The 25,038-nt window shown below is 33.4% G+C and overlaps 1 protein-coding gene across 1 annotated transcript; it reads right to left on the bottom strand.

The window, feature by feature from the left end:
• LOC109343307 (10 kDa chaperonin, mitochondrial-like) lies at positions 15,780 to 24,091 on the bottom strand. Its single transcript, XM_019581539.1, has 3 exons — positions 23,854 to 24,091; positions 22,951 to 23,090; positions 15,780 to 16,075 (listed from the first exon to the last, which is right to left on the bottom strand). Exons 1-3 carry the CDS (start codon positions 23,956 to 23,958, stop codon positions 16,027 to 16,029), a joined length of 294 nt encoding a protein of 97 aa, XP_019437084.1. The 5' UTR covers positions 23,959 to 24,091; the 3' UTR covers positions 15,780 to 16,026.

The following is a 25,038-nucleotide window of genomic DNA, read 5'->3' as shown; positions in this document are numbered from 1 at the left end:
AATCGATTACTTACATTGGGTAATCGATTACCCAAACATATTGTCCACTTAATTTTTAAATTTGAATTTGAGTAATCGATTACACCATTTGGGTAATCGGTTACTCAACTTTTGTAAAACTGGTAATCTGTTACTCAAATGCAGTAATTGATTACTCTGAGTAGTTTTAAGTTAGATAACTCTTTTTCTCTCACATGTAACTTGTTACTTGAATTAAGTAACGCGTTACACATCTTTTCACATATTGTTTTAAGTATTTTCAAAGTGTTTCATTATTCTTTAAAAATAGTTTTTGAGTATTACTACTTTGCATAAGTAAGAGTTTTAGGATAGAAGTACCTATAGAGACTTATTCTAATCTTCTTGAAGCTTTAATTTTCTTTGTCTTCATAAGTATTCTTCATTTTCTTCTTTTTGGTGATGTTGGTGTCTTCATCAAAACCGTGCCAATGTCAAGAGCAAAGATCTTCTTCACAATAATAGATAGATTATTTTCTAAATAAAAAATTAATGACCCTTGCATTATATTTCCTTAAATTATATGTCAATTGTAGCATGTTAAAACTTGAAGTGAATCTAATCTAACTATCAAGTTGCATCTATCATGGTCACTCTTAATCTCGGGATTAGCCATGAACATTGGCTTAAAATTATTCAATCCAAGGAATCTTAAATTCAGAAAAAGAGATGGCTGAAGATCTACCTCGTCATCATCAATATATGGAATCCTTATCACCCATTTTATCTCAAGTACCAGTTACTGTAAGATTCCTTTCTCATTGTCCCTCAGTACCAGTTGTAATGTTGGACTCCTACTTGTTAGAGTAACTATTCTCATGTATAATTTGTTGATTTTACATAATTGATTAGTAAATAAGTGGAGCTTTTTAAATTGCGGGATCGTGGTTGTAATTAAATTGTGTTTACTATAACTATAGAAATTTGTAGGAAAATGTGACTGTCCGGAATTGCTCAAAACTGTAATATTGTGATGGCGAATGTATTAAGCTAGTTATTGTATGAATATTAAGCTGACTTATTCCAGAGCAAGGAACTAGGAATTTTGAAACTTTAAGGGAGAAGGTTACAGTATATATCTAGCATCTAGTCTGGTCCTAAAATGGTAGCAAAAGAATAAAGAGAAAGTTCTTATTAGATGGAATATTTGGTCAATGAGAAAGGTTCTGTAATTAAAGTGTTATGTTACATTGCCTCTGTTTATGTGTCTGCCCTGTGATTTTTAAATGATCAACAACCCTTGTAACTGAACGTGCAAAATATTATATTGCTTGTAGCAAACAAACCGTCTTTTATGTTTTAAATCCAATTTTCTGTTCAGATTTTTATGTAATTTTTTTGTATAACTACCATATGGAAATAATTATTTTCGGAATATGTCACTACCGATCCTAACAAATATTTACTTTAGAAATTAAACTTTTGATATTTGGCCTAATAGAAGATATATGATATAATAGGTCTTACATCATTGGTCAATATCTCGTTGGTTTTCAATTATGTAATTGATGAAACTATAGGGCATGACCTTCCATAATCACATTAATGCCACAATCAACTTATATGTGTTATACCAACAAGATGTTGGTCTAATGATGCAAGGCTTCATTGGATCCCAAGATTGAAGTTTGATTCCTGGGAGCGGCACTATTGTGCAATGACTCATATTCTCTAGATAACAACAATATAAGTTATGGGTTTGGGCTAATGTAAAAGGGTTGACGTATAGAGCTATATATTTATGTTATGTAAACCTAATGTAACAATGAGAAGAATAGTCAAACGTAAATCCTTATTTTCTAATATTACATAGTGGTAGCCTCTAAATACTCATGGGGACGTAGGCACAATTGGTCGAACCTCGTTACCAAATCCCTTGTGTTATTCTCTTTTCCCTAATCTATTTTACTATTTGATTGCTTGTTTGTTCCCAACAATTGTTATCAGATGTCTCTTAACTCAAGTGCCAAATTCGAGACAAAGGAGTTCGATGAAACTGATAATTTTGGATTGTGGCAAATGAGGGTTAAGGATGTCTTGGCTCAACAAGATCTATCAAAGGCGCTGCGTGATAATAAAACAGATGATATGGATCAACTGGATTGGGAAGAGTTGAAGGAGAAGGCTGCGAGAATCATACGACTCTGTCTATCAGATGAGGTGATGTATCATGTTATGGATTTGATGTCACTAGCAGAGGTATGAGAGACATTAGAGAAACAATTTATGTCCAAGTCTCTAACAAATAAGTTGTATTTGAAATAAAGACTCTATGGCCTGAAGATGTAGGAGAGTGCTGATTTGCAATAACATCTCAACACTTTTAATCAAGTGATCAATGACTTGCAGAAACTTGATGTGAAGGTTGATGATGAGGATAAAATAATATTATTATTATGTTCTTTGTTAATCATATGAACACTCGGTGATAACATTCACGTACGGGAAAAACTCAATCAAACTGGATGAGTTCACATATGCACTTTTGTCTCACAGTCAAAGAAGATATAATGTAGGAGAAGGGTCTCAGGATGATGGTCTGTATATGAAATGGAGCCAAGCGTGTGGGAGGAAACAAGGTAAAGGAGGTCTTGCCAAAGGGAAAAGACCAAATTCCAAGGGCAGAACACTAGTAGAGTGCTATAAGTGGAAACAGACTAGGCATTACAAAAAGGATTGTCTCAATAAATGGAGTCCTAGCAAGCCAATGGAGAAATATGAAGTATCTACATATGCAAATGTTGTATAGAAAGATGACTCTGGTTACAACAGTGAAATTGATCTACTATCTATATCCACCACATGATGTCACATAGAGAATGGTTCACCACATACCAGGAAGCAATTGTGGTTTCGTGTATCTCGAAAATAATAAAGCATGTAGAATTATTGGCATGGGAGAAATCAGAATTGTGATGGATGATGGTGTAGTGAAGATATTATGTGAGGTTAGACATATACCAGATTTAAAAAATAATTTGATTTCTTTGGGTCATATTAGTGTGCACGATATGACAGAACTATGCAGAAGAGGAATGTTGAGAGAAGTCAGCAAATGCAAGCTAGATTTGTGCAAGTAATGTGTGCTTGAGAAACAGACACGAGTTAGTTTCAAGGCTGGCCAACACAAGACTCAGGAATCATCCCTAAGAAATTCTACGTATTTTGTTACCTTCGTTGATGACTTTTCTCGGAAGGTCTGGATATATTTTCTTAAGCATAAGTCAAAAGTCTTTGTCAAGTTCAAGGTTTGGAAGACAGAGGTAGAGAACCAAACTAGTATAAAAATCAAATACTTGAGGACAGACAATAGTATGGAGTACAAAGACTCAGAGTTTTAGAAATTTTATGAGGAACATGGCATTCAGATGCTCTTTTCGGTAAAGAAGACTCATCAGCAAAATTGTGTTACAGAGAGGATGAATAGAACTCTTACAGAGAGCCCCAAATATATGAGACTGAATGCTAGACTTTCTATAGGATTTTGGGCAGATGCACTTAGTATGATATGCTATATCATCAATAGATCACCACAAACCTCATTGGATGGTAAAATTGCAAAAGAAGTATGGACAGGTAATCTAGTCAATTATAATATGTTACACATATTTGGTTGTCCTGCTTATGCACATGTACCTAGTGATGAACGACCTAAACTTGATCCCAAGTCAAAGAGGTGTATCTTCATTGGATATGCCAAAGGTGTGAAGGAGTTCAAGTTCTGGGATCCAGTTTCCAGAAAGGTGGTATTGAGCAGAGATGTAGTGTTTGATGAAGATTTTATGCTGAAACAATCAATTTTGACAGAGATGCCTAGGCCAAATGGAGAGACTTTAAGATCAAATATGATTCCAGTGAGCAATGAAATTGTTTCAGTGAATAAAGTGAAGGAACCATGCACTAGTTCAGGTATGCAAGAGTATCTACTTGCCAGAGACATGGATAGACGTCCTATCAAACCTCTAGAGAGATATGGCTTCAATTGCTCTATATATCAGTTTAGGTGATCCATGTAGCTTTCAAGAGGCTATAAAAAATCAGGAGAAAGAACAATGGACGTGTGTCATGATGGAGGAGATGAATTCTTTATAGAAGAACCAAACTTGGGAGCTTGTCTCGTTGCCCCAGACAAGCGTGAAGTTGGGTGCAAGTGGGTCTACAAGAGGAAGCCAACAATATCAGAAAAAGAAGGGGAAAAGTTCAAGGCTCGTCTTATAGCAAAAGGGTATTCACAAGAGAAGACGATCAACTATAATTAGATTTTCTCCCTAGTAGTGAGACACACTTCTATCATGGCAGTGCTTGCCTTGGTAGCCAACCAGGATATGCACTTAGAACAAATGGATGTGAAGACTGTCTTTCTCCATAGTGAATTAGAGAAGAAAATTTACATGATACAAACAAAAGAGTTCAGTGTAGCTAGATAAAATCACTTGGTTTTCAAGTCAAAGAAGTCTCTATATGAGTTGAAGCAGTCTCCCAAACAATGATACAAGCGATTTGACACTTATATGTTAAAGTTTGGTTACAAGCGTTGTGAGTATGATTGATGTGTTTATGTGAGAAGCCTTAATGATGATTCTTTTATTTTTCTACTACTTTATGTTGATGATATGTTGATTGCTACTAATCATTTGAGTTATATCAATGAGCTGCAAGTCGTGCTAGGTAAGGAGTTTGACATGAAAGATTTAGGGGTTGCTAGGAAGATTCTTGGGATGGAGATTCACAGGGATAAGGAAGCTAGAAAACTGTGGCTCTCCCTTTAAAGCTATGTTGAAAATATTTTAGAGAGATTTAATATAAGCAATGCTAAAGTAGTAAACACTCTATTGGTAAATCACTTTAACCTTTCCCTATATCAGTGTCCAAAGACAAATGAAGAGAAGAAGTGTATGTCAAAGATTCTAACGTAGTAGGTTGTTTGATGTATGTTATGGTTTGTACTAGACTGAACTTGACACAAGCAGCTAGTCAAGTATGTAATTACATGTTTAAACTAGGGAAACAACATTGGGAAGCAGTCAAATGAGTTTTCAGATATTTAAAGGGGACTGTAGGTCTTGGTATCATATTTGGTAGTCAACAGAGTAAGCCTTCAGTTATTGGTTATGTTTATTCGGACTATGCATGAGACTTGGATGGTAGAAGGTCCACAATGGGGTTTGTCTTCACCCTTGCAGATGGACCAATTATGTGGAGATCTTCAGTCCAGTCTGTTGTTGCTATGTCCACAAATGAAGCAAAGTAGATGACAACTGGTGAAGCTTCTAAGGAATTAGACATTGAGCAAGATGGAGTTTCGTTGCATTATGCGAGGCAGAGTGTTGTCTTCTTGACAAAGAACCATGGGTATCATGCTAGAACCAAACATATTGATGTGAGATTTCATAAGATCAGAGAGTTGGTAGCTTGTAGACAGATACTATTGTATAAGGTTCACACTTCAGAAAATGCAGCTGATATGTTAACCAAGCTGATCATCGTGGACAAGTTCGGGTATTGTCTGAGCTTGCTGAACATTCACGGATGCTAGACTATGGAGCACCTTCAACCCAAGGGCGGAAGACAGAGATTGATGATATTCACCAAAGTGCAGATTGTTGTGCAATGACTCATATTCTCTAGATAAACCTAATGTAGAGGACTATATATTTATGTTATATAAACCTAATGTAACAAAGAGAAAAATGTTGGAGAATTTCTCCATCTATAATGAATCCTGATGATCATGGCTTTGTTCCTACAACATAATGTTTATGCCCATACATAAACCCAAATGGAACAACCATGATCCAGACCGAAGAAACCCTAATTGATTTCATGGCGAAGAAGAAAAACATACCTTGATTAGCCATTTGGAATCTTGAAGGTATGAGGGTGTGATGATCTTCCAGATGTTAGAGCACTTGATGGTTTTCTTTTTTGCTTCTCTAGAGGGGAATGAGAGAGCTCAAGAGCTTGAGTGTTTTAACCTTATGAGGAGAGTTGCCTTATGGTTTTGATATGGATGACTTGATAGTGTTTTATCCCCATGGATAACACTATCCTAATCCATCTTTATTCTTCTTAACCCTACACTTGAAAACCTGTTGTTCTACAAATAGGGACCATAACCCATAAAAGTAACCCCGTAGCGGTTACTACTTAAGTTGAAATAATTATGATTCAGTCCCTTCATCAAATCAGAAATTGCCTGAAGGTATCTACACTTATAATATTTCATGACACATATGCCCTTAGCCACCAAATTAATTACCGAATATCATTTTTATGTTTTGGCTAATTACATAATGGTCATAACACAATTATAGAATTATATTTGTGACCCATAAATTGTCAAAAATTCTAACAAAAAATAGTTAAACACAAATCCTTATTCTCTAATAATACATAGTGGTAGCCTCTCAACACTCCTTGTGACGTAGGCACAATTGGTTGAACCCCGTTACCAAATCCTTTGTGTTATTCTCTTTTCTCTATTCCCTTTTACTATTTGATTACTCGCTTGTTCCTAACAAACATTTATTGGGAGAGGCAACCATGATCCCCGAAAGGAATGAGTTCCTTACCCAAAAAGGTGAGGAGATATTATTGGTAGTACCAAAAAAACTTGTATATGTTATTGTGGAAGACATCTACTGTCTCAAAAAGTGTATCACTACTTATGATTGGTTAGAACAATATTTAAATATTAATTTTTTATCTTAAATATATTTTTTTCAACTAATCACAAGTAGTGACATATGCAGTGGTACACTTCATGAAACAAAGCTCTGGTGTTATTGCACTCAGAGGATATATTATACGAGGCAACTTTTACATTACAATTATTATGGCTTATAATTATTTGATTATAAAATGAACTTATATAATTCTTAATATTTGGATTGGGTAAAAGAATTTATTCCATTATGATAAAAAGAATTTATTTGGATTGGTTTATTTATTTTCCTAATTAAGATATAAAATTGAATTGCAATTTACTCACTTTGAGAGGTTAACCTTGGTGTTCACGGCATAGAAGTAGAACAGGGACCAATATAGAGATGAATATGTTAATTCTTTTCTACTTGCATTGTGTGTTGGGAGGTTCTTCATCTTGGACAGTTTGATTCTCTTATGCTTGTCGTTCTTACTGTAGATGTAGCCAATACTTACATCTTGTCTCCCTGCTGATTGATTCCCGCATCATGTGTGGCACTATCCAAAATGACCGCTCCTTTGGACTCTTGTTCTAGGTTTGATCAAATGGTATCTCAATTATCCGTAATAAATTAACCACTCAAATTTAAGAAAATTTAATTCGTTCATTAAACTTAATAAATATAAATGAATATAATCCATAGTTTTAGTAATAAGTTCATATATTATATCTAATGAATAGTCGTTAATATATATATTTGAATGAATATTAGTGTTTTTTGCTTTTTAATTTCCTTGGGTATATACCATAGCTCTCACTTTCTTTTATGTGGTTATCATTCTCACTTTGATTTTTTATTAAGTTAAACTTTCATATTACCTTTATTCTTAATAGCACTTACTCAAATGATGGTAAAATCAATTGTATAAGATGTAGATATAATTAATATTCTTAAAAAATTAAAAATAATTTTAATAATTTTTATTAAAAAGTGTGTTTTAAATAATGATTTTAAAAAGGACAAAACTTATGTATAGTACTAGTGGTACATGTATCCAATAACAAATTAACATTTAACAACTTTTCCACCACTAAATTTACATCATTTGTTGTTTTAACTCTGTTAATTCTTAATTTCTGTCATTTCTTTCTTTCCATACAAACATTTTCCCTTTTATACGATGCGACTACGCATTTTTCTCATTTCGTTGAACTGTTAATTTAGTGCCCATGTGAAGAAATAACAAATAGAAAGAGAGTGAGTGTTTGGGTTTATATTTTGTGGTAGAAATAACATAAGGGTTTGAAATTTGAAGTGTAAAATGGAATTCCAAAAATACCATGGCAAATGTCAAAATGTTTGTGCCAAAGTTATGACTTTCTCTTTAACCTCATAAATATCGTGGGAAGGAAGCCATAGTGTGATGGTGGGTGAAATTTAGAATAGTAGAAGTTGAGGAAAATGGTTTGTATGAAAATGAAGAAATGAGAGAAATAAGTGTTAACAGAGTTAAAAGAGGAAATAAGGTAAGTTTAGTGGAATGGAAAAGTGGCCAAATGTCAATTTATTATTGGCTACTGTACAACCAGTACCTATGGTATTGTATATTAGTTTTGTCCTTTTAAAAATGCTTTATTGAAATAGTGATTTTTAAAAGGATGATTTTCTTCAAAAGTGTTTTAGTTCCAATTATAAAATCAAATGGATTAATATTCAATCACCAATCAATTATAATGGATGGATTGAAATACATTTGTTAAGTTTGATACAAATGTATTTAATAATTTAAAATGGAATTTATCGAATTTATATGGATTAATGTATAATTTTTCATCCCTCTATTTGGGGATTCAAATCCAAATTTGCCCCACATACTCAAGCTCAACATGAGCAGTTCTATAAAAGTTCAACTTACATCTAGCAAAGAGGTGAGTTCAAATTGTATTGGGAACATGGGATACAATTGGTAGGTAATTTATAAGTAGTTCTATAAAAGTTCATAGAGCTATGATGCCTTGCCTTGAACTTGTGAGGAGACCAACTCACCTAAACTTTTACCATGCCACATCCTCATTTAACTAATTGATTGCTTCCATAATAAGAAACTATTATATTATAACATTGTTATATCTATCATAATAACAATCAAGCCTTAATTCTAGTAGATGGAGTCGTCCATGTAAATTTAACGACAACATAATACTCTATCATAAATTGTAATATGTTGAGATCCTCTCTGATATTGGACAGTTCAATATTGGAATGTAAAGTAAATGTGGATTTTATGATTTATAATTTTTTATTTAAATATAATTTAAAATCTATAAATTGGGTTCTCTTTTCAATGACATGTCACCATCTTCATCCAGTGTTAAACCTTCCAGTACCAGAGAAGATCTGGTTTCGAATTATATTATATCTACCATACCAACCTATCTTAATCCTATCAAAAGCTTCTGATGGTCTATAACAAGCTACTGATGCTAATTCCTTTCATCCGAAGGTGTAATTAGCCTGCTTATCTATCAAAGTTGTTGCACATTGCCTTTCATAAATCCTTTGGACCATCTAAAATCACTCAGAAAATGCAATTAAAGTTTTTGTATAGCATTTTATTATTAATCTCTTATGAGGCAACACACATGAGAGATCTTTTCATATAGAAACATCTGATTAATTAACTCTAATTTCATGCTTTCTTAGCATCAATCCAGTAATACTTGTTCCTTTCAATACATCTCAATTGTACTCATAAGTACTCCAATATCAGTAACACTTTAATTTGCTTCAAAAAGTTTGTTACCATTAAAACTACATTCTAAGAGGATCTTTGTCTCAACATAAACCAGTAGGAACAAAAATAGGCAGGATGGGAAAGGCTAGTAAAACTTGCTGATTTAGCAAGCTAGTTATCTAGAAATGAGTAATTTATGTGTTGGAGGTGATTATATGGCTCAGAGATCATCTTTCTCAAATAATGTCTCATTACCTATCTTTGATCAATCAGATATTGCCACATGAATAAAAGAAAATTTTTAAAAACAAAAAAGTAACATTTTGATTGGCCCAAAACAAATAATAAAATATCACTTAGGATAGGTGATTTGTGTCCCATTATTAGGGAAGAAGTAATTTAGTGTAGTTTTGTCTGTCTTTATTAGCATTGGGATATGAACTCATGAATTTAGAAATGTTCAACCTTAGTAGTAATAATTGATTTTCCTCCTCTGCCATGTCTTGGGATAACAATGAAAACTGAACTTGTGGGTATCCGTCCAAACTGAACCTGAATTTAACGGAGAAAATCTGATGTGATTGAATTCGGGTTTGGGTTTTACACGGATTTGTTTGAGCAAAGATCCAAACATGCTCCGAAGTAATGTAATTCAATTTAAAATTGAAATTTCTATAAGTGTCTATTGTTTTTAATTTCTAATTATACTTACATACTATTGGATCTTCAAACATAAAAGAAATGAAATAATACAAGAGAAAATAGAAATGCTAGATAAAAGTGAAACAAAAATTATATCATACTTTCCTTAGTACATTTATAATTTTCGGGTTCAAGGAATGTATCTTTATTTTCAACTCGACGAGTTCGGGTTTGGGTTTTGAATTTCAGGTTTGGGTATATGCAAACCTGACCCTGACCTGTCCCGTTGCCATTCCTAGCCATGCCTATGGATGAGAGTGTAAGGATGCATACATGTACACTTCACAGGCTTCATTGCGTGGGAATTTCGTGCATTCGGCCGTCATGCCTATAGATCATGAAATTATGTTAAAGCTACCAAATGATAACAGCTTTAGTTCTGAACACCCTCCTCCCTCCGTGAACACAGACAAATGTATGCCCTGAGACCCATAGTCTTTCTGCTGATGCTGGGATGCAATGCAAATATCCTGCTACTTGTCATGCTCCATGCTCATGTCTTCACAAGATCTTGAAATGATTCACTTCTCAATTATTTTGGCTTAGATACTCAACGTCTATCTGTTTAGGAAGTGGGAAATTTTTCTTGTGAATAAAAAGTACAAAGAACTGGATCTTTTTACAAGCACAATCACCTAATTATACTTACATAATTCTCTCATTTAATGTACACATTATTGGAATGCTCACTGATTACCATGAAAATATTATCAATTTTCTGTTATTCCATCCTATTCCAAAAGACACATCACGACTGGGTAAGATTAGTATAAGCCTGGATAGGATGAGTACGCCAAAGCCCCTCTGAGCCTTAACCAAATGATCGGACAACCCAGAAAGATGTCCCACCAACTGACACTCCTCTGCTACATTACCTGCATAGGACTGTCACCTTCACTGAACAACCTAGACCTCTGCTACACGTCGCAAGCTACCTATAGTGTGATGACACTTACTAATAAGTCAACTCTTCACAGGGTATGGACCTGCCAAAGTCACGACATGAGAAAAGCAACATTCATTTGTTTAGAGCAGACCCAACATGTCATTTGGTCGTTCAGGCTAACAACATATACAAATGAATATTCTGCTCACATCTCCACTATAAATAGGGGATTTCCCCTATAAGGAAGTTTACTTATATATTCTTACTTGTTATTTTCTCTCTCTTATTTATACAATATCTCTTGATATTATTCTGTCGAACTTTCTATATCTCTCAATATTGACTTGATCGTCGGACAATCTTATCAGGTAACTCTCTCAGAGCATTTAAGTATCCCTCAAGTGATATTCAAAAATTCCTTATCAGATTCCATCCATCATCCAGACCTCATATTCTCAAGACTAAAGAACACAATCTTTATCATTTCTTATCAACATGATCTCTTCAATTCTTCATCATGTTTTCTGTGGTGACCTGATTTTGAAGACAAAATAGCTCATCAAGATCTACACAAATATATGTCTACCAGTTATCATGCAGTGTTTCATCAACTCAAACTGTTTGTCAACTATTTACTCAATTACAAATATGTAGTCTTTCCCAAAGATCCAAGTAATATCAACATTGTACCAATTTTTTGCACAATCATGTACTTATAGACAGTGGCGGATCTTCATCGAAATTTTAGGAGGGGCGATAATATTTAATTAAAATTTATAATTAAAATTAATTAAATTATGAAAATATTAAGAAACATACATGATGAGACTAGAGATAAAATTTTCAACTATTTCTTTTTCAATATAAATCGTTCTGTTGTCTGCAATAAATTCATCTTCTATATTACTACATAATTTTGTTTACTTGATTTCATTGTCGAAAATAATATTTATATAATAGTTGAACCATAATAGTTAAAATAAGACAAATTACTTGGTAATGCAAGATATGACTAATGACGTATGCTAGAAATTTTCAAACTTGAAGGACTAACGAGACCAAGAATAAAATGTTAATATTGAGATCTCAAACTAATCTTCATTGCTCATTAAAACACATTGAATAAAATTTGGACAAAAAATATATAAGACCAATATTAAATTACTTATAAGTATATTTAAGATATATAATATCAATACATAAGTAATTTCTTTTATCAACATTTAAACGTGTAAGAGAATCTGATTCAATATGTATAATTTTTAAAAGAACTACACAAATTGTATTATATTTATTTATCAAACAAATTAAAAAAAATATGTGAGTTCCAATTAGTATATCCTTAAAGACATTATTCATGTGTAGGTAAAGGGAGTACATCTGCTCCAAAAAGTTTGTAAAACTCTATGTGTCACATTTTATAATTTAAAAGTTTAATAATCACATATTTTTTCTGACCAAACACAACAAGTGACACATGAATAACCATACTTTGTGGGACAATAGATATGTTCCCATACAAAAAAATAAACAAAAAGTAATAAATAAAAATAAAAAGAAAAATCTAGGGGGCAGGGGGGCAGCTGCCCCCACCTGTCCCTTCCAAGGTCCGCCTCTGCTTATAGAGTGCGGCCTTATGCAAATTTAGATCAAAGTATTGTCTCTATGAAACAGACTACATCATCACACAAGATTTTAGAATTCTAAGTAAGATATTATCTTATATAATAACTCCATTAATTTAATTTGTTGGTGGGAGTCTTCTAGCCCAAAAATTGCATCATTCAATGTGTCACACACTTGTGATTGGTTGAAAAAAAATATTTAAATTAAAATTTTAATAATCAAGTATATTTCTGACCAATGAGTAATGATATATAGAATGACACATTTTTTTAGGATAGAAAATATTATCCCGCTAAAGTCAGCTAAGTCTACATTTGTGTGACCTAATGGATCAAATGGTAGTAATCATGCAAAAAAAATTAATTTTTCTCCTACAAAGAATTTAATGTTGTGATTAAGAAGTAAATCTAGCTAATTTTTACAAGGTATTCCCTATCCAAATTTCTGTAATATCATCCACACAATAATATATATATATATATATATATATGTGTGTGTGACTTGTGATAATGAAAATTTTTATGATGCAAGCTTAGGGCAGTGAACCTTATTTTATGGCAATTTAGCTTGGAGTATATAGGTGAAATGTTAATTTCTACACTATTTTAGCTAATTCAAAGAGAGACGAGTATTCTAAGTTTTATGATGATGAATGTGAAATGCACTATACATGCCCATCGAGTAAGAGACCCTCTTTTGGAGAACATATTCTTCATTACAAAATATAGAGTGTCGTGATAGATTGAAACTGTCATAGACTTGATGCTGACCTGAGGTTTGCTTCATGTTCGTAATATGATAAAATTACCTATAGGACAATGGTTCTTACAATAACTATTTCTTTAGTCTGCAAATAACGACGCCCTCATGGTGTAGGAATACCAAAGTGAAAAATATCCTACATACTTGGGCATGGATCGTGGTTGGATCACCTTATTTAAGACACATAAGTTCCTATTTATAATAAAGGGTGGAAGATCCTAAAACGGATATTAAATTTGCAGGAAGAAAACAGAGATAAATTTCTCTGTATTACAAGTTCTCAATGAAAAAGTAAGCTTAGAAAGGAAATTAAGGAAAACTAGAGCTCCACGGTAGAGTAATCCATTTAGCTCCTGCACCAATCACCTGATACCAACCAAGAGAATGAAGCTAATTTGAGATAAAGAATTTAGAAGAAGAATGGCAGAAGGGAAATCAGAAAGAGAATCAGGGAGAGAGAGAAAGAGAATCACCGTTCACTATTTTTTTTCCTCAACGTGTGTATTCCGTGAGCCTTATATTCCTTTTTCTTTGCCTTGCACTTTTCCTGACTCCCATGATATGTGGTCCTGCTACCACGTGGCTCCCATTTCTAACAGAAATTGTTATCAGCATTCCATCATTATTTACGCAAGGCACTCTCTCCTCATTTACGCATGTTACAGATCTCCATGTATGATGAGAACAAAGTTAAGAAACATATAAACTCTATATTTCTTGTGTCCTGTATAAGGTATATTTCGTCCATTTCAATTAAGATGAAGATTATTGAGATTTGATTGAAATATACTATTACAAAAAGTCCTAAATTGTCTAGAATTGGAATGTAGGAGAGACCAAGACCCACATATACTAAAAGACATATACTAAAAGGAATTAATTTTTTATTGAGGGAATACTTTTGGTAGTGCCAAAAAGATGAAGATAATAATCTAAGATGTTAATTATAATCTAATGCATTTTAACTAAAATATTTCTAAAATATCTCACTAATACTTATTGGAATTATCAACATTATTTATAATTTCACGAGAAGTCATGAGTAATTAATACAAGAGAAAATGTAGGGCTGGGCGTAGGACGAGTTGGGACGGGTTAAGTATGTCCCTCACCCGTCTCTAAATATTGATCGGATCAATTTTTGAACCCGAATCCATTCCTAATCCATTCCTAATTAGGATGGGACGTGTGAGTGACAGATCCAAAATAAGACAGATCAAGATAGAGACGAGTTTGGGTTGAGAAATGACAAAATAACAAACGTATAATTGTTTTCTCAAATCTTGAAACATGCACGATCAAATCGCAATTCTAAACCATCTTAATATTATTGTATTACTTAAAGATATGTGAAAGTAATCTTTTTAATTCTTATTAAAGTCGCAAAATATATTTTAATACTCAATCTCAATCTTATTTTTTGATACAATTATAATCCTTACCTTACTCATATTGCAACACAATCAATTTGTTATAATTTGCTTTCTATAATGCAATCTTTGATATATTATTTTTTGAATCCCTAAAGATTTATTTTTTATCAAGGTATGCAGTTTAATCAAATTATATGATTTGATTCAAATTACATATTCTCAAATCTTTAATTTATTTGATAATCAAACCTTAATAAAAACAATTTTTTAACTCAATCATTTTTTTATTGAAAATTTTTGAAGAATGTTTTTTTGCCGAACAAAATTGAGTAGTCACAATAAGGAATAAGGATCATATGATAAATAATATGGATATGTTGTATGAGCTTGTAAGTATTTTAGTTATGTGAGCTAAACATAACAAGTATTGATAGGTATTTTTTCAACTATTTTTGATATACAACTCTAAGGGATAGGTCGGATGACCCGGACATAAACCCAACTCGTTCTTTGTTTACAACAAATTTATCCCTTTTAATCAGGTTTATCTTTTTTTTTATTTGGACACGTCAAACCCATCTCTATTTCATCGGGTTGGGACAGATCAAAAGATCGGGACAAAACAAAGAAAAAATATCTTTTCCATTTCATTTATTTTTAGGTTTGAGATTATGCATATAATTTAAGAAATATATAAAAACTAATTTAATTTGATTATAATAACTATTTAATAAATCCACATTGAAAATTACATTAAAGAAAAATGAAGAAATACAGACGGAAAGAGACGAAAATGAATGAGTGTGATTGAGTAATGAAGTATATGAAAAAATTAAAACATACAATGAATTAAAAAAAATGTGAAAATTTCATAGGGGGAATTAAAATAAATGGGAGTAAATTGTGTTTGCAACTACATTGAGGCATTTGATGTGACCTAGGTGTATGTTTGTCACCACTTACTATTTTCTAAACTGATTACCCAATATAAAAAATTCTATAAAGAAGCATCAGAACAAAACACTCTCCAATAATTTGTCACCTTTTACTAGCAATTACATTGCCTGCTAACACATTCACCTTGTGTTCAAAAGAGTTGTCAAAAAATAGATTGTTACCCCAAAAAAAGAAAACAAGTGTTTTAATCCATTATAAAATGTAGATTGTCATTGTAGACATTAAATGAAAATCAGCACAGGGAGAAACTGCTCGAATGGCAAAACACTAACAAATTGCAACACCATGGTTTTAAGTCCACCAATGATTACTATGACATCATCAATCATGCAGTGTCCCCAATATATCATCATCTCTATATAGATGGTACCTACATAAAAAACATTAGAATCTGGTTAGATAAGGCTTGATAAACAGTGGTTATTGCAATAAAAATGAACAGTACCAACAAGACGTTGGTCTACTGGTGTAAGGTTACATTAGATCCTCAGAAAGATCGAAAGGTCAAAAGTTCGATTCCTAGAAACAACACTTGTTGGAATGGGTCATTATGCACCCAAAAGGGACTAATTCCTTACCCATTATGTGAGAAGATACACTTGATATACCAAAAAAGATGAGCAGCAGTCAACTAACCCATTCACATTGCCAACTTGCTTTACCTATGACTTTGTCAAAGAAAAGATTGCACAGGGGGAAATTATTTGGTGACCAAGACATCAACTACCCTCTTCCACTAAAACTATCACTGGATTATTACAATGGACAAAGTTGTTTGACAAAAGGGAAATCAAGATGCAATGATAGTTAATCAATGCCTTATACATAAAATTGAGTTTTTCTGGCCAGTGTTATATCAAACATAGCAGCATCTTTTCAATAACATGTTGCTTACTGTCCTGACATAAAGTAAAATATCTAATTTTCTATTTCAATTATACATTTCATATGACCAAAGGTGAAGCTAGCTTTGTCAACTTAAGCTAACACTTCAACATTATGCATACAAGAATGTGATAACACAGCAACAAAAAATCTGAATGAAATGCTTAAATTGTGATACAAATACTTTCATTCTCCAACCCAAAAGTTAGCTCTTAAGAGGAGGATTGTCAAGTCATTATAAATGATTCTTTATTCACATATTCAACAGATGTAGAACTGTAATACTTGATACACCCCCTTATGACCCGACTAAACATTTGGAGCGTGAAATTTGCAGAACTAGATAATCAACAAGTGAACTAACATCAGGACAGAGTTTTACTATCATATTAGAAAATAGGCCTAACTACACCCCAGAAGCTTGCTCATACCCAAAGGGTTGGCCAAGTCATTAAAAATTGCTCTTTACTCTGCATATCCAACTGACATGGGACATTAACATTTAACACCTCCATTAGGACAAAGAAACTGTTAACACAATGAAATGAAACCAGAGTTTCGCCAAGCTAAGACTATTCTATATCCAAGCATAGATTGAAGAAACACCACAAAGGTAACCTGAAGCAATAATGCTCAGGCTAAGAATGTAAGGATTAACAAATAAAAAAGAACATAGAAAAACATGATAAATGATGCAAGGTAGTTGTTATTGTACGAAGTCTAGTTGCAGATTTGCTCCCTACCATACAAATCAGAAGTAGAATCATATTTGCTCCAGAATTGCTTGCTGTATCGTCAGAATTGCTTCTGAATCACTATTCAAGTGAGATTGAAACAACAGGGTCATGCTAAATAGCAGGTCGAGTCATACGCGACCCAGTTTCTGGAAACCCTGAAAAATGTTTTTTAATCTTTTAAAAAACCTGTCACAGAATGGGTCCTATTTACATTCTAATGTGGTCTGAATCTAATTTCTTACTCATTCACAATAAAATTGGTAAAAGTACAAACTCTCAGGCCATTTTTAACCTCTTCGGAATTGTTTCTCCTGTTTCTTCTTTCATTGGCTTTTGTGTTTTTAGTTGCTGTCACATTTTATTTTTCTATTTTGACGAGTCATATCAGTTGATAGTGTTATTTTGCTATTATAAATTATTTATGAGTCTTATGACTTGAATTATGTAGACATGAACAATTCAACTTGTAGGCACATAGGAAAAACTATCAAAGTTCAAGTACCAGGGGTTCCATCAAAAGAAACATTTTCCTTGCAAAATGCTGTCCTAAAAAATAATTCAAGTTCCACTAAAGTGTTATATATAGTATCCAATAGATTGAAATTTAGAATCACAAGTTAAAATTTGGATAAGTGAGGACGATTTGATGAGTGTGAAATTATGCTATCTTTGCATTGCATTTAATTTGGATTCTAGGACATAATTAGGACTTTAGGATAGTTTTTTAGACTTTATTTCTCTTTGTTCAAGTTGAGCGGGTGTTTTTGGATGTTTTTTAATGGATTAAAACAAAAAAAAGAGTGAAGATTGGATGCAAGAAAATAGAAGGTGTTGAGACAATGGGAGAAAAGAGGAAATTTCCAAAGGGTTAGGTAAGGGGAGAGAGTGTGGTTGTCCCTTCAGGGGGAGACAATAGAAAGAACCATCCCTTACCACCATTTTGAAGGAGACACACACTTGAAAATCGTTGTGTGTTCCTGCGATTGACACTAAATCGCTCAAATCCAAATTAAAATGATGGGCTATCATGGTGAGAAGCCCACGAATAAAGATGGTATCAAATTGGGTCTAGGCAACCTTGAGAAGGTGTCGTGCCAAGAATGACCTTGTATCTATCACTCTCCCCGTGCCAAATAAGTGTTTTTGCTATTTATTATGTGGTGAAGGTAACAGAAAAAGAGGTTAGACATGAAAGATGTCTTACAGTTGGAGGGATCATAAGTTGGGGTATCAACCGCCACTTTGTCCCACAATTTATGGGCCTGGAACTTCTTCAGAGGGCGATGAGCATCGCCCACCAAAAAGCAAAACATGGCATAAAATTCAGCCAAAGTGAAGGCGAACTTGGTGTCCCTTAGCTTGAAGGCTAAACGGCTCGCATTACAGTGTGGACCATGTAGAATCTCCACTTCAAGGGAACTGGGAAACTCAAGAGTTAACTCAACATATGTTATATCTCTTGCAGTCATGAAGGTACCCTGCCCCACCCTAGGCAGTAGCCAGTTAAAACTATCCCTAAGTCTTAAGTTGTCTAAATCAGTGTCATCCATATAACGGGTGAGAACCATTTTTCTTTGAGCTAGAATATTGTATCTATGTTTTTGTGCATCACTAGCTAAAGTAAAACCATGTGAAGAAAGGGGTTACCACTTGAAGACTCGGCAAAGTTTCTTGAAGCATCGGCTCTAGCACACTTTGAACCCATTAGCAACCCTTAGTATCAATGAATAAGATGGAGTTCGGAGTGAAAAAATGGGATTTGTTATGTTATTTGGGGATTTGACATGGGGATTTTTGGGGATTTAGGGATTTGACATGGGGATTTTTTGATGAGGATGAGTGATAATTATGAAGGAGGTTGAAGAAGAGAGTAAATACAAATGAAGGTTTATGGAGAAGATTTGGAAGTTGAATGAGAGGATTTGGAGGTTTGGAGTTACGGAGGAATAAGGGAATGAAATGGAAAAACAGATTTTTAAGTAGGCCTATCGCGATCCACGATCGTGTTTGGTGACACAGACTACCCGTGTTTCGTTGGGTGACTCCATTCTACGAGGCACAACCTATGCCTAGGGACACAAGACGTGCCTGGGGACAAGGCCCAGTCGTATTCCCCTCTGCCAAAATATGTCAATTTTGCAATTAAAACATCGTTGTGTCCTGAGACATGTTCTGACTGTGTGTGCTCCAGAACACACTCATAAGGTCATCGTTGCGTCAAATTTCATAATGCCTGGTAGTACATCCTAGTCATTTAGCTTTTTTTGTGGTCGACACTATATACATCTCCTACAAAGACTCCAAATTCGGGGAGGCATTAAAGCCGACACTAAAATTAATGAGCTAGAAAAGATGTACACTCAGCATGAGTTGACTCCCACGAAGCACTCGTTTAATGTCATTAGTTTGACAGTTAATCCTTGCAGCTCATGTAAGGATCCAGAGGGCTATGTTGGTCTATTTATCTAGTCGTTCATCTACCAGATAGTGCTTCAAGCGTTGACCATTCACCTTGAAATTGCCTCTTTCCTCATTCCATATCTCGACTGTTTCATAAGGGTGGACTTTGGTGACTCGAAATGGACCTGATCATCTAGAGTTTAGCTTCCCTGTAAATAGCCTCAATCTGGAGTTAAATAAGAGAACTAGTTCTCCTACTTGAAATTCTCTGCGAAGTATGTGTTTACCATGCCATCTTTTTCTTCTTTCTTTGTAAGTGTGGGCATTCTCATAAGCATCCAACTGCATTTCTTCTAACTCTTGCAATTTGAATTTCCTCTTTTCTCCAACAGCTTGATCGCCGAATAGTCTTATGTTCTAGTTCCATTGGAAGGTGGCAGGGCTTACCATAAATCAACCTGAATGGTGGGATATCAATAAGTGTTTTATATGCAGTACGGTAAGCCCATAAAGCATCATCAAGCTTTGAGGGTCACTCTTTCCTACTCTTGGATACTGTCTTTTCCAATATGTTCTTGATCTCACGGTACTTCCACTTGACCACTTGTTTGAGGGTGGTAAGGGGTACCAACCCAATGAGAAACATCATGCTTCTTCAAGAAGTTTTGACAATGTCAGTTCTTTTGAGGGGGAAATGTGAGATGGAATTAGTAGACGAATGAGAGCGGAAAAACCGACCATTTGTGGATACCATCCTTACGGTTGTCTGGCCGCTACTCAATTACAACACAATGACCATATTCCCAATAAAAAACAGTTACTTTTCGATGAAGAAAACCAAAGGGAAACATTTCCTCATCAATAAGCACATGTAATCAAGCTTTCTCTGTGTGCATTGAGGCTTCAATGAGAAAACAAGACTGAAATGTTTCCTCGTGCAAATTATACTTAGTGCTGCACTTCAAAAACTCCCACTTTTAAATAAAATTTCAATCACCAAATAAAAAAGAAATGAAAAAAATAAAGATTAATTTATTTGTAAAAAAACAAAAAATTAGATACAGGTGCAGCTCATATCAAGTGTAAAATTTGATGGATATGCCATTGTGTGGAAGAAAAAACCCAATTCAATGGAAAATTGATGGAATAGGATGGACTTAAAAGAAGAGAAAGACGGAATCAAAGATACCAAAGCTGAATCCTTTGGGGAAAAAAGGGTTTGGTGGGACCTAAGGATCAACGTTAAGCTCATACTTGTTTACATTAGTTTTTAGATGTATTTACTAAGCATATCCAAGAATCAGTCTCACAATGCATGCATTTTACAAATGACATTGTCTTGGTTGGAGACTTGAGAGAAAAATTAAACAAAAGCTAAAAATGCGGAGACAAACTTTAGAAGCAGGTGACTTTCATATGTGTCGAAGGAAGACAGTGTAAGTTTCACAAGAGTCGGATAAACCTTACTTTAGAGGTAAAAGTAGAGATCATACCACAAGTTACTAGATTAATTATCTTGGGGTCATCATACAACATGATGGGAAATTGAAGGAGATTAAACCATGAGATTCAAATTGAAGCAATGTGAATGAAATGACAAAATACTTCAGGTGTCATGTATTATAAAAAGGTGTCACTCAAGCTTAAGGGAAAATTTTAGGGCAGAATTATAAAACTTGCAATGTTATGCGACTGAATGTTAAATAATAAAATGTCAACAACAGAATAAACTCAATTAGAGGTGTCAAAACAGACTATTCAGACGGGTTCGAGCTAGCCCATATTAGGGGCAGGCTAAACCGGGTCGGGGTAAAAAGCTCGGATACAATTTATACCTATCAAATTGTAGCTCAAACCCGCCCTAAGCAAGTTGCGGGTTGTGGCGGGCCGGCCCGCATAAACTAAAACATACTTATTTAAATTTTAACTTATTTAATATATTTAAAAAATATATCATTTGATATTAATGTATAATTTTTTAACACACTTATTATGTTCAATGCAACCAAATTTATAGATCTAATGCCTTGTGTTTGAGTTAAGACGTGATGTCAAGTCCATGTATATGATTTTTAACATAACTCTTTTATTAAAGCTCTAAATTCTATTAGACTCTCATTCCCTAATACAATATAATTTATAACTTCACTTTAATATATACGTATTTAGACACTATAAAAAATATTACCTTTTGTGTATTCTTTATCAACACTTTCATTGTGAACTATTATATTAGACTTAGCTTCTCTATGCTAAACAATTATGTTGCCTTTTAGTTTTATTGTAAATATTATTTTCTATATTATGTTTTTATTATAGAAGCTAAATCTAATTAAATACACAATTAACAAATGAAAATCAAAATTTGTATGGTTTAATGTCTTCTCATTTGGTTTAATTCATTATTTTGTTACTAGCTTAAAAGGATATTTCCCAAAATAGGAAAAATAATATAATGCTTAACTTTATAACATTATTGTAATTTATAAATATTTATGCTTAGACATTACTCTATTTTTTATTCAAAGTTCATAACATCATATTTATTGTCAATTTTTTATTATAAGTTGTTTTGTAAATTTCCACCTTATGCTTATTACTAAGCCAAAAATCCCAAAAAAGATATAAATTTTTTTTAAGGAAAACGGGTAGCATGAACCTGCCCGGGTAAGCCCGGCTTGAACCCGGTTTTAATAAAGCCCGATCCGGTCAGGCTAAAAAGCTCGGATTATATAAAAATACCTAATATGATACCACAAGCCCTATAAATTTTCGGGTTTTGGTGGGCTGACCCGACCGAGCCCTCCCGTTTTTTTGATACCTCTAAACTCAATATAGCAAAGATGAGAATGTTGTGTCGGATGAGTGAAAACATTAGACAAAATGGGAACTGAATGTTGCATCATTTGATATATGTAGCCAACCCAACCTAATAGAACTAAGGTTTGGTTGATGTTGTTTTATAGAATCATTCATTGTGTCCCACAACTCCCACCCATTAAAAATGTTTGCCTATAAAAAAATCACTCAAGTGTGCCCAACTACCCATCGAATGGGAAATCCCGCTCAAGCCCATTCTTTGCAATCACAGCCCCTTTTCAACATTTGGTGTTTTAATAAACAAAACGCACCACATACTAGATTTCAAAAAGGACATCTATCACAGCATACATGACACATAGAAATTTAATAAATAAATATAGAGTAAAAAACTTATACATACTCTTTGTCACCAAGCTTCACCTCTGATCCCCCATATTCAGGCAAAAGAACAGTGTCACCTTCCTTTACGGACACAGGAATTACTTTCCCATCCTTGCTGTGAGTACCAGGGCCAGTGGCGATGACTTTTCCAGAATTCAGCTAAAACAAAAAGTGTTTATAAAAATCAGTACCAACTCGAAAATGTACTTCATCAAAGCAAGAATGTAGCACAATGTATGATTGCGGTGGTAAATTATCACTTATCAGTCTCAATAATATGTAATTGAATGTGGAAAAAAGACTTTGAACCTAGAAAACCTAAATTATGAACACTTTGGATCTGAAAATTTAATACAACAGAAAAGCAACGAAAAAAAGCAATTTGAATTTCAAATGTTTCTTTTCCAAATCCTATATGAGAAAGACACAATTATAGTTTACTCTAAACTGGGATAGCTAATCAATTTACTTGGGAAAATCTAACATACCAAATCCAGCCTTAATTAGTTCTGCCTAAAATGAGATGCAAAATTTAATCTTTCTTTGTTCCATGGCCTATCATGTCAGATTGGGATTGATATACTTCTCATTTCCCTCAAAATAAATGGGGTATTGGAACCACAACATTAATTAAAAGACAATCTCAAAACGGAGATATTTTCTATTATATAGCTACATTGGTGAGGCATGATAGTACAACAGCATTTCCATTTTCCAACATCATGACTACTGAATACATACCCATTCATTTGTTCAATATGTCCCTTTAAATTTCTAGCATAAGGAAGCCATTAATCACAAGAATGCTAAGGTAGAGTAAAAATGGGAGAAATAAGTCACATGTTGAAAAAGCAAAGACCCAAAAGGACAAATTGAAATGGGTATGAAGTGAATTAGGAGAATAAGTAAGAAAGTGAGTAACCTTGGTGGATTTCTCAGGTAACAAAATGCCAGCGTTGGTTTTGGAAGGAGGGACGATTTTCTCGACCAAAACACGATTGAACAGAGGAATCAAGCGTTTCGCCATTTTACTTGGAACACAGTGTTGAATCTCTCTGAGTCTGATCTTATTCTAGAGAAATTTCAATGTTGAGGTATATGGCTGCTGAGGTTAGGGTTTTGGCAAGGGTTTATGTATGTTGCATATTATTATTTGGAGGAGGATGTTCTAGAATCTTCCCTGAAGGCCTCATCACATGTCTTTTCACTTTTCTTGTGTATGAGCTTATATCATTTTCATTTGTTTCTTTTTTTTTTACTCATGTATTGTCAAAGGAGTAAGACCTGAACATTTTCACAGTGAAATTAAGAAGGAAAAGAAAAACTTAAATATGTGTTTTTAATGCATATTTTGATAAAGTTTATTTTTTAAAATAAATTTCTTTTATTTATATAAAATAGACTTTTATTTCAGAAAAATTAATTGTTCACATTTTCAACTGGTTGCCTATTATTTATATTTTACATATAAATGTTTATTAACCATACATTTATTTAATTATCTAACACTAAATTGTAATGGTAAGTATTATATTTGAAAAAGTTAAAAATTTGATCCTAAAAATCAGTGATATTTTTTATTACAAAAAATATAAATATAATGTTTAATTTTTCTTGTTATACCAAATATATGGTTAATCTTTATTTGGATCCCATAAAAAACAATTGGTTAGAGACAATTACTTTTTCTTTCCCTGTTCTCTTTTATCTAAAACGGATTAGGATCCAACAAATATACCGTAAACAACATGAAAAACAAATAGATTTAATACTTTTATCTTTTATATATAATAATATGATATTTTACTTTTAATACTAGTACAAAAAGTAATAATTTGTCTCCATTACTTGTGAGAATTTTCCTCCCTCCAAAACCTCCGTGGTTGATGATCGCAAACCTGATAACCTCAAACTTATCCGCTCTCAAACCTCATATCCACATACTCAATAATTCCATATTTTCTCAACCTCATACATTACTCTCACTCTGCTTATTCATGAGAAATATAACCTAGTAACCCCAAATCTCACCACCACCTAAGTCTTCATAACCAAATCTTTTCATTTTCATTAGCATTTTACTCCCAACTAACCAATGTTGTAAGTG

The sequence above is a fragment of the Lupinus angustifolius genome, chromosome LG03 (genome assembly GCF_001865875.1).
Source record: "Lupinus angustifolius cultivar Tanjil chromosome LG03, LupAngTanjil_v1.0, whole genome shotgun sequence".
In the NCBI taxonomy this organism is placed as follows: Eukaryota; Viridiplantae; Streptophyta; class Magnoliopsida; order Fabales; family Fabaceae; genus Lupinus; species Lupinus angustifolius.
The sequence above is the reverse complement of the archived record's forward strand: the minus strand, read 5'-3'. Positions and strand labels throughout refer to the sequence as shown.